At 42.4% G+C, this 16,006-nt stretch overlaps 1 protein-coding gene across 2 annotated transcripts in view; it reads left to right on the top strand.

Moving 5' to 3' along the window:
- ST6GALNAC3 (ST6 N-acetylgalactosaminide alpha-2,6-sialyltransferase 3) overlaps positions 1–16,006 on the top strand; it is a 222,246-nt gene that overhangs the window by 161,369 nt on the left and 44,871 nt on the right. The window contains exon 4 of one of the 2 annotated variants that reach the window (XM_064516070.1): positions 2,626–2,896. The exons of the other annotated variant lie outside the window; for it this stretch is intronic. Coding sequence (XP_064372140.1) covers positions 2,626–2,758 — 133 coding nt within the window. The 3' untranslated portion in view covers positions 2,759–2,896. Of the gene's footprint in view, positions 1–2,625; positions 2,897–16,006 lie in introns of those variants that run through there. 2 annotated transcript variants of the gene reach the window in all.

Genomic DNA, 16,006 nt, shown 5'->3' with positions numbered 1-16,006 from the left:
TCTCATGTGAAAAACATCTGAGAAAATACTGTTAAAGGCAAAAATTACAAAGTGCAGACTTTTCTGCTGAGGACCAAGCCTACTGGTTTCAAATTAAAGGTTCACACAGAAGTTTTATCTGAAGGGTCTAATATGCAGTAATTGATTCTTCTAATTCCTAGGGGAGCCATCTCTACTTAAAGTACAATTGAACTCCAAATTACCTTACAGTGTTACAGTTTAAAAAGTCATATCAGACTAGCACTGAGTGGAACTGAGTGGGTTGCAGATGTGCGTAGAAGGTTTAGGGACATCTCTCTTCTACGTTTCATGCCCTTTGGGTGCAAAGAAGTCTGGTCAGCAGTCTTTGCACGGTTGAATGCTCTCATTTCTTCTATTTCTGTGTATGGCAGCAGAAGAGGAGAAATCAAAATGGCATGGGTTGGTTTCATTCATGATTGGTTTTTTTGTTTGCCTTCTGGTCTGATTCTTAAAAGATCGGCTATGATTACCCTAATAACACGGGTAATACAATCACCTGTTTTTCATCATAGTTTAAATACATTTTGGAAAAAAAATAGAATTCAGCTGGACCATTAGCTTATCTATCAGAGGTAAATGTATTTATAAGCCTTTGCATGGAAGATGATATAATGATAAGTTGCATCTCTTCATATCATCCTCCCCATTATGGATTATAAAAGTACTGGCCTCACAGAATCAGCTTTTAGCGTTATTAGTGGCCATAACATTAGTTGACAGCTCTACATAAGACTCTGGCTATAACTAACTGTTGGTATATATATAAAACCACTGTCTTGCTAGCTTCACATATCAGTTCAATAAAATATCTTTCACTCAGGGGAGACATTTGGGAAGGAATATCTCAGTGACATTCGTGCCATTCCCATTGCCATCGCTACATGCTCAGAGCAATATATGTTTTAAAAATTGATTGAGAGTGTATTTACAAGATAGATCATGAGACATGTTTTTTTAATAGTGAGAAACTCCCAGTGATGCATCCTGTGATCTGTAGCATTGATTTGGATTCTTTGATTTTAGTGTTACAGAATACAGCCATGAAATTTTTAGGCCCTAATGTCATAGGGTGCAGCTTCCTGACACAGAATACTAATGTAAAATGAGTTAGCTACTGCAGGCAAGAGCTCCAAACCCAGTGAAAACAAAAGGCTTAAATTAAACATAGTTAAGTGACTGAATTTTTATTCTCATCATTTTAAATATAAAATATAAAGAAGTTCATTGAAATGACATAAGGCTGAGGTGTAAAATCCCTAGGCAGGTAGACTTTCAGCTGGCAGTTTTGGCAGTGTGGAGGTTTGGCATTTGGTTTAAGGAAGTCTCTCACCTCCTTTCAGGTAGTTTTCAGTAAGCATCTCCAAAAAGTATTTTATTCTGAAAGAGCTGTCTAAGATAAGTGAAGCAAATTGTTTGCCCTCTCTCTGGAGACTAAAAAGAGTCTGGATGTAGACACTTAACTCTTCATTAGCAAAGGCGGGTGAGGTAAATTCTGGTTAGAAGCTCTGGTGTCCTCTGGCTATGCATGGTATCTCGTAGGCATGTGCAGTCAGTTAGCATCCTGTTGTACGTGATTCAAAGTTTTGGTAAAGGCACAACGGAGGTGGGATCTTTCTCTTTCTTAGTATGGCAGAAAGTTCATGTGCTATTTTGTATTTTTTTTCTGTCTGGTTGCCATGCTGGTTCTCAAGTTTCTGGCAGAAAAAAAAGTTGGGTCTGAAAATCAATTCCACCCTGGGAAAGAGGAAAAAAGTGACACCAGTGGAAAAGTGAGTGAGAGAGGTACAGAGCAAGTCAGTTTGTACAAGTTTGGCCAGATAGCTGGAATATCTGTTCCAAGTGTTAGGAGTGATCATTGTAAATTTTTTTCCACAGAATCAGTTACAGTGAATAATATCAGGAAGCTTTTAATTATTATACAGAAGTCCCACAAGCTTCCTAGAAGTATTAGAGTTCACTTTGATGCAGAAATGTCTTGATACAGCTTGCTGCAGTGAAATTGCGGTACAAAGTTGTCTGGGATCTGTCCAGTGCAAAAATCAAGTTCAGAAATGGCTGATACTGCTTTGTGCTAATTCTGGGGTGACTGAACTCAGCTGGGACATTCAGCCTGTCTCAGTGTTGTGGATTTAAGCATGTGATTGTGGTTGGCATTTTTAGTGGACTGCCTTTGCTGCTGAGATGTATTCCTCCTATTAGTACAATGGTACCTGGTTTTCTCAACTTTTAGAGTATTGGACACAAACTACACTTTTTGCATTTTTTTAAAAGAATGGGAAAAAGACTGTTTGGATCGGCATTTGTTTTCGAGAATGTCTTTTCTTTCTAAGAGGTATACATAATATTGATTAAAGTGTCTGCAGTGAGAGGCGCATGGTTTGTTTGCAGCCTTTCTCACACTGGTGCTTTGATAGTTCGGCAACACGAGGGTGCAGACAGCTCTGGGCTTGCGCCGCGACTCCTGCCCTGGGAATCCCACCCTGGGAATCTGTACGTCGGTCCTGCCCAGGGCATCCCGCTGTGCCGGACCCAGAAAGCTGTAGCTGGGTTAGACTCGTCTGTAGACTGTGCTGGGAATCTGCCTAACGCTGCAAATCATTACAGGTTCCCTCTCGGGATGTGGGAGCGATGGCAGAGCTGTGAACCCGTGGAGGGAGTGAGATGGAAAAGAAACGGGCTTCACAGTGGACTCAAATACCTGAAGTTGATGCTCGCCGGTATTTCACGGTGCCTGTAGACCTATGTCTGGGGCTAACCTTTGCAGAGCCTGCCGTCCCGGGGTGAATGAAGCTTCCCATCTGTCCTGAGCAGATTTTACCTCTTAACGTTGCTATTCCAAATGTTTCCTGCTGCGCACAAGTGCTGAAGCTGTTAACGAGGGCACCCAGCAGCCGGCCGGGGCCCACAGAGGGCCTGCAGTGTTCGCTCGCGGCATCGCCGCCTCCTCAGCACGCAGGCCCCAGCTCCCCGCCTGCTCGCCCGCCCGCGCAGAGGCACTGCGGGGCTGCGGCAGCCCAGCGCAGGGTGGCTGCCTGCGGCGGCTGAGGGTGCTGAATCCCCCTCACCCTCCCGTGTGTTTGGAGGCTTCACCAGTTCACCGTGCCCCAGCTACACCACGGCTGAACTGAGGGCATCCAGCTCTCGAAGGCTGCCTTTCGTGGCTCCAGCTGTTCACGGCTGCTTTAAAGCTGATTTAAAAGGCATTTACCCCCTTGTGGGAATAACCGCGAGGGACTGGAGAGGCGGTTGTGCAAGGCACGTGTAGTCAGTGCAGGAGGAGCAGCCAGGAGATGTGGCCAGGACCTCCCAGAGCTTCTTGGGGGTGTTTTGGGGACCAGCAGGTAGCTGCAGTGACTGGGGCAAATTCAGAGCCAGGCAGTTGGGCGAGGGGGGTACCTGGCACAAGCTGCCCAGCTCGGGAGAGCACAGCGCGTGCTGCTGCAGAGCACTACTGAGCACGCAGTACCCACCGTTTATAGCCTGCCAATCCGTGTGTGAATGGAGTGAACGTTATCTTAATTGTAGTTCATTAGCTCCATCTGGCATCGGGGTGGGGAATGGAGACCCTTTCTTGCCTTGCAAAACATAGTACCTGCCCTGCCAAACTGCTCTGCTGAATAACAGTTAGAGCCCGAGGCAAACTCTAACTGCAAAGGCTTGGACTCGTCTCTCTGTTGGTCTTCCCACAGATATACCCCAGCTCCCTAGGTCTGGCTGCTCTCTGAAGAAATTAAGACCAGCAGTATTTTGTTAAAAGCAGTAGTATACCATATGTGAAGCCAGAGATGCCGTATTTTATACCCCCAAAATTGGGTATCTGTCTGCTTTATTTTTCCTTTTATCAACAAAAATACAATTTCCCCCAAGTTCAAGGGAAATTGAATTTTCGCATAGCAGGGGAAAACAAATGCCCTTCAGCATTGCTATCAGTGAACTGGGGTGCCAGATGTCTTTTGAACAGGTCCAGCATATTGTCTCGCCATTTCCAAGTCACTCTTTTATGCTTCTGCTTATTGTAGGCAATTATGCTTTGACCCAAAGACATAATCCTAGTGGAATTAAAAATCCTGTGCCCTCTTTGTATAAAAAAGCTGAGTCTGATTTTATGGAAAAGAAGTGTAGAGAATGAATCTAATGGGAAATTAGGCAGTACTATTTGATGACTTTAAATGTATTTATTTATAACAGCTAATCTTGGTGGAAATGAAGAAATAAGATGAAATAATTAACTTTACTATTTATAAAAGAGTCTCTTTTATCCACTGTGGAATGCAGCCACCTCTGGGATGAAGTGCAGCGGCTGCTAAACAGCACATAGACATTTAGGAATGAAAGGAGAGAACAAATGTGCATTTGAGACAGTCAGGAAAACACAGCATGGAAGGAAAATGTTTTCGTGAAAACATTGCCCTTATTTTTGTTGAAAACGTGTACTTTTTAACTGTCTCTTGTAATTATTCAAACTGGAATTTGGCTGTAAAAGTAGAACGTCTCTGGCCTTGCAAGACGCGCTCTGGCATTTTTAATAGCCTCAATATAGAAAAAGCACTTACTTTACAGTGAGGAAAAACACCATTGAAGAGATAAGGGGCTTCATTTTCCTCTCACAACGACCAGGTTTACTGATGATTTCGGCGAAGTTCCTGCAGACTTAGTGCAGCGCGAGTGCGAGGGGAGTCGGGCCATCCCTCCAGCAGCGCTGGGGCAGGCCTGGGGGTGCTGCCTGCTGCATTAGCAGCGCTTCTCATAAGCCCAGGGAACGGAGGAGTAATAAAGAGGTCAGCCGGCTGTTGATGAATTCTCTGACCATGTGCAGTGTATCCTAAAGCTCCAGTTAAACCTTTATATATCTCAGGGGAGAGAGAACGAATGATATTGTAAAGAGCACTTTGCCAAATAAAATAGAAAGATCCATGAGATTGTTGCACTATTACAAATGTCAGCACACAATTAGGAGTCAGTTTATATATATAAAATGTTTTACTCAGCTTGTTGAGTGAAGTTTATGGGTTATAACAGGAGACCTATTAAAAGATAAACTGCTGTGCCATCTGTGATGCAGGTACTCAAAAATTCCTCTGTTTAAGTTAGATCACTGAATTTAAATACAATATATGCTGTTTCACATATAACTATTACCCCCACATCAATCCATATTCAATCAGTATCATTTTACTTACATGCTCACTGAAAGTTGGAGGGAGACTGAGCGTCTTGGTAAATTGAAAAAAGGCAGCAAAGTGATTTTAGTATCTTAGCATCGCTGATTAAATGTGTGAAGCTAACTAAGAAAATAATCTGCAAGGAAAGATGCTGTGATAGCAGTCACGTAGTGTCATCGATTTGTATTAAATGCTGGGGAAGAGAGAGAGAGGGAACTTTGAAGATTTGCTTTTCATTATGATATGAATTGATGTTCAGCTACTAAAATGAAATAGGTTTGCATAAGAGTTACTACTGTCAGAAACCATTTGGAATTTCATTCTGTGCAGAGAAATTAAAATTCTCAGTGATTATGTGAAAAGCTTTCTCTTCTGAAGCAAGATTATAAAACTGGAGCTGTCCCTTGTTACTGGATCTTTAGATTAGGTGAAATTCCTACATATTGTTTATTTTATCTCAACTCAAATGCTTTTAAAAGGACTTTCTGAATTAATATCCTATTAAATTCAAGAAACTATGGTGATGGAACAGTATGCATGAGATTTTAACTGCACATAAAGATATTCAGTGTTATAGGTCAGACAGCTAATGTAAGTCAGCCATCTGGGCGTATACATACAAGAAATATTTATTTCAGTCTATCAAAGCACTCTAATTGAGCACACTGGGCAGATACACAATTAATTACGTATTACAATACAATCTGATCTGATATCAGGAGCAGAACACTCCAAATCCAGAATCTCTTGACATTTCTCACTCATTTCCATGACAATCATCCACTCAAACCATTCAGTTTTGGAAGAAAAAAAGCCATCGGTAAAGAACTGAGTTCTGCAGTATCCTTTCAGCATCCTTATAGCGAGTCTGAATTCAATTAAAATGGAAGAATGTGTTCAGAAATCATGAGACTTGTCCTTTGAACCAGCATCTGCAGACAAACGTCTGTGATTCCCATTGGCGTGCAGATGAGCTTAACTAAAGCTTGGGAAGCAGAGGCGATTTCGAGGGATCTCAAAGTTATGACTGTTTTATTTCACAGCCGCTAAATTGTGCAGCATGTGAATATGGCTGAGTGGTTGCTGTAAGAATTATGGGCCTATTATTAGAAGTACATTATAGAAATAGAGAATTTGGCCATAACGCTTCATCCTCTTAGGAAGAACTGTTAGAACAATCAAACAGCAGAAATCACCGCCAGACCCTAATGGGCACTGTAACTGCGGACCTGAACGACCCGATCGGTGAGGAGCTGTCAGATCGAGAGGCGCTATAGAAAACGCACAGGTAAGCTTGTGTGCATTTAAAGCTTTTAGCTTTGCACTATTCGCAGCTACTGTCTGTTTTAAAAGAAACAACAAAACAGCAAAATTACCCAGCTGATGACAGAATCAAATACAGTTTTGCATATATATATATATATATAAATAAAATCAGATGTTCAGATAAAAGCACAAAACCTGTGCATTCTTTTGAATGAATGCCCACTGAAATAAATGCATTTGTGTATTCTTTTCAGAAAGGGTTTCTAGGGATATGGTAACAAGCCTCACTTTCTTCCACTGCCATACAAGGTCACAGCTTCAGTCAGCCATCTTCTCTACAAGTCCCATAGTGTGTTGGGTTTTTTTGCTTTTTGAACGTGGGCTCTCTGGTGCAGTGTAAGACAGTATTGCTGACAGAAAGGCAAGATGCTGCAAGGAGGTCTCTCTTTGGAAACGGCTCATGTGCTCATCCTCACATCTGCACTGGCACATACCGCAGAGCTTCTTGCCCGACTCCATACGTAGATTCTGGGCCGGGTATAGAAGCCTGTTGGAGGTCTACATAGGTGCCTTAACATCTTTGTTGCGAGGTGTTCAAATCCGGAGTGGAGCCTCCCAAGAGGGTGAGGTTTCAGAAACATGGAATTCCATCAATTTGTGTTCTTATTCTTGTGACTCCAGGGTTCATGTTTTCCAGTTCTCTGAAATCATGATGGCCGGAAGATTTTTCCTCTTTTATCGAAAGTGGCACTTCCCATCTAGTCAACCAGTTGCAGAAAGTGGGGTTCAAAGAGTACTAAATGTCGTGAAACTTGCACTGAGAGTGTGAAATCTCACAGCCCTAGGGCGTTGCCATCGAATCCAAAGGTGTTTGGATCAGGTTTTCAGGCAAGAAGGGGTACAAGGGTTCAAGGAGACAAAAATCTCCCGTTACCTTTGCAGATGGTTTACTGCATTATAGTGGATAAGATGTCCTGGAAAATGACCTTGCCAGATTTTTAACATCACAGCCCTGTAGTTGATTAAGTTTCCTTTTTTCACATCAGCGTGGGGCAAGAGGTCATTTGAGTTAAGGTTGCTGCTGGCTTTCCCCCGGACGCTGAGCAGAGGCGATGAGTGCGGCAGGCGCAGGGCTATTGTGGGTCCTTGAACTGAGCTGAAGGTTCGACTCCCCACGCTCTTCAGGCATGACTGTGCTCATAAACTCGTGTTTCCTCCCCCACGCTCGTGTCCTTTTCATCTTATCCGTAGCCTCTTGTACGATCTGCTGTACTGGCCTGCAGCCAATGTCATGTCCTGCGAGGCTGAGGGAGGTGTTACAAAGACCATACAGCAAAGCAGAACACTTCCATGGGAGCAGTGCAAACTTCCTTGGAAAAAAAATGGGCTTTTAATAGCACCAACAGCACAGTGCCCTCTCCACCCTGCCACACCAGTTACTAGTGGTAATGCATTATGGAAGAGGCTGATAAATTTGTTACACAGCTCAGCCACCAATACATTTCACCGGTTGTGGCTTCTTCCCTTTTATCAGCTCAGCTGTATTTAATAGCTCCGTGCTCTGATGGCAATTTAAGTGATGCTAGACCATTACTTCTGGATTATGATCCAGAGATCTGATGAAAGAGAAGCTAAAGTGTTAAACCTTAGGAAGGGCAAATGCATATGCATGTATGCAATCAAAAATACATGAGACTGCACTGAAATCCTGATGCGAAAGTAACCATAAACAAACATGGAATAGAACACAGGATTTTTCACAGATTTTGCCAAGCAAAACATAGAGGCCTGTATAAAGGGCTTTTAAAAATCCTGTTATTTTGTGGAAATCTTCAGATGTTCACTCTGGCACTGTCTTGCTGAGGCATTTAATTGGCGGTGTCATATTGGCATTGCATAGGGTAATTTTTCTTTCCTGCCTGCCTTCCAGGATGGACTAGTCATTTCTGATGACGCTGGAGTCCAGCTAAAGACTGAAACCAGCCCCATGGAGTTTGAAAGCAGAGCCTTAGATGAACCACATCTCAGTGTCCTGCAGTATCCATGTTGTCGTTATGGCACTTACTTGAATTTCTGCTAAGACCACCTGCTGTCATTTTTATGTTTACAGAAAGATACCTAGAAAAGGCTGTCTGAAGTTAGCTTCTAAGTCTGTGTTTAGAAACATGAAATACGGGAAAAAAATTCTAAGTACACGTCCAGCAGTTCCCAAAACCCGATTTCTTCTTTTTTCCTTTTAGTGCCATTCAAAAATAAGGTGATAATTAGGGTGATGATGATACAGTAGACTGTACCGATCACCAGTGCCTCGCTGGGCACTGAGCAGAAATACACTTTTAAACATCCAGGCAATTAATTTGGAGGTAACTTATTGATTTTCTAAAAACTTCCTACAAGTTGATCTAAAATGTGTGACATCCAGAGATGTATTGTTATAAGTACGATAGTGAGCATTGCACTGGATGTCCAGGGAATGTGATTTTTTTGAGTGATCCCAATTGCATTATTTATAATCGAGTCATCTTAGAGCTCACAAAGCTGTTTTGCCTGGAGGATTGAATCAGTGGCAAATAAAAGCCTGGCAAACCTAGCCTTTGATAAGGTGACAAGATGAGAGCTCACCAGAGCTTTCTGTCATCTGCTGTGTAGCTCTTTCATCTCCAGCGATGGGTTATCCTGGCCCCTTGCCCTGCACGAGTTGGTGCTGCTGTGCCCCCGGCTGCCCCTTCTCTGCAGACATCTTCGCTGGCCAGCCTGGCAGCCTGGTCTGGAGAAGAGTGACCGCAGCTGTGGCACAAAGCCGTAGTGCTCAAACAGCAGTTTGTTTTAAGGCGTTGATCGAAGGTGCTGGAGAGTGGCCCCTCTAAGTGCGCCTGCGGTGCACCTGAACCTCGAGCGTCGCTGTCATGCCCCCTCGAGGGAGGCCTCTTCTGCTGTTGGAGTCTAGATGCACGTCCCTGAGCAAAGTAACAGCATTCATCTGTACAATGAAAATGTATTTGGGGACATTAGCGCACATATGGGGAGGATTTTTTAACGTACATTACTGTATGTAACTTTGCAGCTTAATTAATCAATTAGGATTAGCACAGTTTGTAATCAAGTCCAGGAGTGATTGATGCATGCCACATTAATTGCAGCATTCACATGAAGCACGTCATATACACAGTCATTTTACAGCTGGGTTTCACATTGGATTGCTCATGAGCACTTAATGGCAGGAATATTTTAGACTTGTAATCAGGGAAATTGTATTGCACAATATGCTTTATATGTTGTACACCCTGGTTAGAAAATAACTCCTCCGTCACTGATGTGTCCTCGTGCTCCTCCCTCCTGGTTCGATAGCTGCTGAAGTAGTCCGTTTCCAAAGGTTTTCTGTGGCTGCGGAGCAAGAGGTATAATTAAATTGTGTCCCAGTAGCGAAGGTTTCTAATGATGATGAGCCAAAACTAATTGTATTGATTTGTTTATTACTGGCTTAGGAAGCTCATCAAACAAATGGACTGAAACTGTTTCCATATTCTTATCTGTTTGGTAAATGAGAAACAAATAACACTTCCATATGTCTGTTCCATGGTGTCGCGGCATTAATACTAATTCTGGAGATAGACTCCAGCACGGAAAGGAGATTATCTCCACTACAATGTTTCTGCAGCTAAGAAATGCCACATTTCTCTCCACATTTGTGTCTTAGGAATGAGCACGATTAAATTATTTTCTTCCTTTTATGATATAAATATTATTATCAGTGAAGGTTTTCTGACTGCCAGTACTGGAGAGTAGCAGGCTATGCCCAGAATGTGTAAAAGACCAGGCAGCAAAAGAGACTGGAATTATGTTCTTGCCTCCATATACATTTGTTCCTTGGCCTCTGTGTTAAAGAAAGCTGGATGAATAATGTGAGCTAAAGACTTCTATGAATATTCATTTTAATTTTTAAATTAATTTACTTCAGACTCTCACATTAACTCTGCAAACAGTGAAGCAATCACAGCTGGTATAAACGTCTGCAGAAAGTAAATTTTAATGTTTTAGGTATAAGTATTTGAAGAAACAAAGTTTTAATTTTGAATGTGCAAAAATTCATTTGTTAATGCTTATCCAGTTGTGGACTAGACACAACTCTCTCTGACCTATGTGAAGAATCACCGTTCTTACATGATCACTTAAAAATGCAGCACAGCTGAAATTTTTGTTAGCAGATGTCTGTGATCAGCTCTTAGAGCTAAAGACTGTATAAAAGCTGTCCAGATTCCTTTGAGCAGCTGCTGATCTGAAACTGTTGGAGCCAGTGGTGGTCATTCATTGTCTTGGGAGGGTTTTAGATCAGTCTCATTATGGATGTAGTTGAGGAAATCCATAGCCAGGAAGAAAGGACCAAGTTAATTGAATAAATCATTATTTCAGCTGAATTTGGGGGAATGACTGCGTTGATGCTGTGAGAACGTGGGTTCTTCCACAGTGACAAGTTCACTCAGGCCGTATTGTGCTCTTTGAGTAATCTGAGCAAAGTGGCTAAGCTAATGAATTCAGAGCCTGAACCAGCTTCCAACAGAAGCAAAAGTGAGCCTTTTATTTTTAGAGGTTGAGTAATGTTAGTTAAAACTGCTGTTAATGCATTTGGAATGATCCTATTCATCTTCTGAAAAATAGCTTCCTCTTGCACTCAGATATGTGTTTTCAATTACAAATGTTCACCACATCTCAAATCTCTTATATGCTGTAGCATGTGACACATTGTGGCAACTTTTATTCAACTAGCAGGTTTTGGTCCAAAGAGGATTCAATAAAGTTGGAGGCTGAATTACCCTTACATCCCTTGAGAAGCTGATCCTGTCAGCTTGGCAGAGCACTGCTCAAACTGCTGCACTGCATATTATGTCTAGACTGTGGATAAGTTAATAACACTAGAAGTAGAGCTAAAGGTAGAGGGAATTATACGCCACAGTTATTAAACTTTGACCTTTATGATGCTTTAAAATCATAAAACATTTTAAAATAGCTATGCTACATCCAGGATAGCATTACTGTAGGGAAAACTGCCTCTCAGTACAATACACAGCATTTATGTCTCTTCATATTCCAATTTCAGTAAGTAGCAGCTAAAGATCGGCAGCACAGCCTTCCCTCGAGGTTGTCTGCAGACATTTGCTGTTCGAGGCAGGATCCAGAGAGCTGTGGTGCCAAGCCCCACGGCCCGTGCGTCCTGCACGGTGTGCTCCCACTGCGCAGCTGCAGCGCTTCACGGGCGTCAACATCGGCCTCGCAGCCTGTGGATGTAAGGGGGACCAACTGTCCCATTTTGCAGATGAGAAAACTGAGGCACCTGCTTATTGTCAGGCACACAGTCTTGTGGAATAAGCAAAAACAGAACGAGAGGGATTTAAACTCCTAATTAGAGGCCTAAATTAGAAGACCTGGCTTTCTCGCTCCTTCTGTACCCATTGGAGAGAAAGCCTCTTTTCACAGCCAGTAGAGTCCTTTTGAGAGTCATTTGAGAGATAGGTGATTAAAATTAGAAGCCTACTCAGGGGCCCTGAGTTGCCTTCTGAAGTTTTCTCTCTTCAATGACTGCAGAAAGCCTAGGGAAAAGTGTCTCAATTAAGCTCGTATCCTCTCTCCCCATGCTGTGTCCTGTGCTCTAATTATAAGGCAGCCTTTCTTCCCGATCGCATTGTTAAGCACAGGGAAGAAACAGGTACCAGAGAACAAAAGATTCAAACTAGACCTCTGATCTGAGCCCATGTGTTAACAGAGCATCTCAAAGTCAAGTGTTTCTTGGACTCAGGATTTAGATTTGGCTCATTTTAAAGACCTTTTCAAAAGCCTTTGCCAAATGTAGGTGTTTCCTGGTTTAGATTAACTGTGGTCCTCTTTCCCCATCCATGCAGGGGTGAGTAAGTACATGCTTGTCTCTGGGTATCAGAATTCACCACCGCTTGTAACGTGTTGACATTCACAGAGGAAAGAAGGTGCTTTTTCCAGGCAACAAACACTGAGAGTGTTTTTATTCAAGCTGGCTGGAAACCTGCCCATATGTTTGTGCACATACAGTTATTTTGTTTAATATTTACAAAACTTGTGGAAGCTTTTGCATTTAAAATGGTAGGTGAATCAGAGGTCTAAGAGCTCTAATGAGCCAGTGCAGAAGCAGCCATTTGTCTATATGTCACGTCATTTGACTGAAGTTTGAGTTCAAGGAAAAATGAGCTGTCAGCCACTTTGTATGCAGACGTTTATGTGCCCTCTAGTTGCTAAGCTTGGCTCCAAAAGTTGGCTCTGTGGCCACTCCACTTATTAACAATACAAATTCCAAGAGTCTCTTTCTTTCTTTTACCTTAAAATAGCAAAATTGTAAATGCTGAGATTGATCCTGCAGGCCCCAAGCACACGCACTGAGCACTGAGGTTGTAATCAACAGGAGTGCTCAGCACCGGGCAGGGAGCTGCCAGCGCTTGCAAGAGGAGATTTTCTTTCCCATATAGCAGACATCCCCATGGCTAAGATACGAGCTCCTTACAGTGCTTATTCTGCAAACCTGCTCAGGAACTAAAACGGGGGAGATGAGATTTACTATCGCAAAGGCCTGTTTACGTAAGGGGCGCTTTTGCCTCCTATTGCACTAGTGGCAAAGTAAACAAACACCTGAAAATCCTGTCTTTTGGTGCTGGGATGTTTGTAAATATGCAAACAAAGAGGGATGTGAATAGGAGCAGAAGTGTCAAGGGATTTTTTTATGAACCTGTTGACAAATACCTTTCACTGTTTACTTGCCTCTTCCCTTAAGGAGGGAGTAGACAATCTTGAGGATCTTTATGAAACCAGGTGAAATTCTGACGAAGATTGATGTGGTGAGTATGGAATAGTGGGGAGACATGAGAAAACAATAGAAGAAACCCCTGAGCACAAGGTTAGTTTGAGAGGGCAGACTGTTTTAAAGGTTAGATTGGTCTGAAAAGTAAAACACTGCAAGCGCATGGAAAGCCTGTGAAATGAACCGTATTTTTTGACTCTTAGTATCATAAAAATGAATCACCAAAACCTCCTCTTATAGCTAATCTCAGTGGGAACGATTCAAATTCCAGCCCGCTACAGACCAAGAACTCGAATCCCAAAATTGCCCCTTCCTGAACCTACCCTCGTGGGTAGCTCCGAGCCAGTCGCTCTGGGAAGCTGCCTGGGGCAATTTTCCTGCTCCCAGCAGCCATACCAGGACCAGCAGTATGCTGCAGCATACTTAAGCACCCGTTCCCGGGGGATCACAGAAATACCGTGTATTGGAGCAGCCTGTGTGGCGAGGTGCCTGATTTGTCTTCTTGCAAACCCAGGATTCACTCCGTTTCCAGGTGGCCTGTACAAAGTTGTAAAACTCACTTTCCCGGCGAATCAGCCAGTGAAAATTCTTTCCACCATCTAGCTTTCATTGACTTTTTCCACAGAAGACCAAACGCTAATACTTTCTTTACCTTCCTATCACAGAGGAGAAATCTCGGCCTGAAGTCAGCCTCCTAGTTCTTTCCCTCTCTGTTTTCGTTCTTACCCAGACCTCTCTTGACAATTATCCAACTTTGCCGTTGTAGGTTGAATAATTCAGGTGGAATGAACTGTGAACTGAAACAAGCAGACAGTGTTCCACCACTTGTCCAGTTAAGTTATTCACAAATTGCCTTGAAATAGGACCTTTGCTCTGAATCTTGAACAATTACACTCTTTCAGGTGATGTTATGACTGTATGGTAAGCAGCTGCCTTCGGTTTCAAATACTCAGGCATGAAATACTTTAACATTTTTTCCTTATCATATAACTGAAGATGAATTCTTTAATTCGAAGTGCTATTTTGGCCTAACACTAATAAGTCATGTCATTACACTGGATTCTCTTTTTATTTTTTTCATGTTTCCTCAGTGCAGTTCATATTATTAGCAGCTCCCATTAGTTCCACCTGCAGTTCCCATTACCGAGTTCTTGTTTATCCAAGTTACGCATTTGAGTGTCATAGAGTCAATGTCTTCTATTCTAAAAATCTCAATTTTCCCCAAACTTCCATCAATAACATCTTTAAAATGCATTTGCAATGTAAATTACTTAAAGTATAATCCATCCTGCTGTGTTCCAGAACACTTCCTTCATATTTAATTGCCATAGACACTTTAGTTACTAATTAAACTTCATTGTTTATGATGTTGCATTTCATTAATAGTAGTGATAAAAATTGCGTGTTCCAGCAGATTTTTTGCATATTAATGCCAGTAGTAGAAGGGGTAGGATTCAGGGCTGATGGAAAAGAGTTTGTTTCAAAGGGTTCAAGATTACATTCTGTTAAGACTGTGTATTGAATTTGCCCCATAAGCATAATCTTGAAAAAAGGGTGCATGTTTGGAGTATAGAATATTTGCCTTCTTATGTGATGGAACGAATTAAAGCTTTGTTAATTGTAATGATGAAACTGGAAATGTCATCATGGTCATTTGCAGAATAAATGTTTCAGATTACATATACATATATATTTATATGTTTATGAATGACAAAGTGAATGATTAGGAAAGTTTTGGACACAGTTTGATCTAAGATGTTTCAGGCTCAGAAGCTACTCACACCATTCAAAAAAACCCCTCTAATTAAAGGTATTAAAGTAAACATGAGGCTGAAGCTTTAGCACAGGTAACTGTATAAGGGGAACAGGAAGCATCCCTGATGGAGGGTAGCCCAGAAGGTCACTGAATGGGTAATATAAAACACAGTTCTGTGATGAGGAAGGTGCCTTAACTTTGGATAGATGAGATTGGCACCTGCCAGTCCCATAGATTCAAAGAAAGGATCATTTAGGTCCAGAAGCTTTGAAGCTACCCTTCATGGGAATTGCCCATCCCCACTGTTTTACGTGCCTCCGAGGTGCCAGTGTAGTCCATTAGCTTTAGTTCTACCTCAAGTAGTATTGAAGCATGCATCTGGTCTATGCCGGATCGCTCAGAGAACATGGTGCAATGCGGTACTCCTGCTGTTTGAGGGTACAGAAAGCCAGATTGACCCAAGTTACTTTTTACAGCAGAGCATGTTTATTCCATGATTTTGTCCTAGTGAAGCTGTTTGCTTCTCTGTGCAGAACAAAGACCCTATCCCTTCTCAGACTCCTGTACAGAGATCCTCAGAGATGAGAGCAGTGAAAATAGCTGGCTGTAATCTTTGCTGCTTCCCATCCTGGAAGGAGAAGCCCAGGCAGAAGTTTCCCTGGAAAACCCTCCCTCAGTGTCAGGCACAATTACAATACAGTGTCTCATCTCCACATTGCAGCTGCACCTGCACTTCAATAAACAGACTTGTTGATCTCAAATGTTATTTCTTAATGGGAACCGATTCTTTCTTGCAAATATGACAGGTATAATCCTTCTCTAACCTGCCTGGGCCAAATAATGTTAAAGCATATAGCCAAGCGAGCCACCTAGCTTGTGCCCTCGTTCATATGGTGTTGCTCCAGACCTTAAGCACTCCGTAGTGGCTTACAGAGTGCCATTGGCAAGATGCTAACCAATGGCCACAGCCTTAATGAAAAGTTT

Source organism: Dromaius novaehollandiae, chromosome 8 (assembly GCF_036370855.1).
Source record: "Dromaius novaehollandiae isolate bDroNov1 chromosome 8, bDroNov1.hap1, whole genome shotgun sequence".
NCBI classification, from domain to species: domain Eukaryota; kingdom Metazoa; phylum Chordata; class Aves; order Casuariiformes; family Dromaiidae; genus Dromaius; species Dromaius novaehollandiae.
Note: the sequence above shows the minus strand (reverse complement) of the source record. Positions and strands in the feature narration are given on the sequence as shown.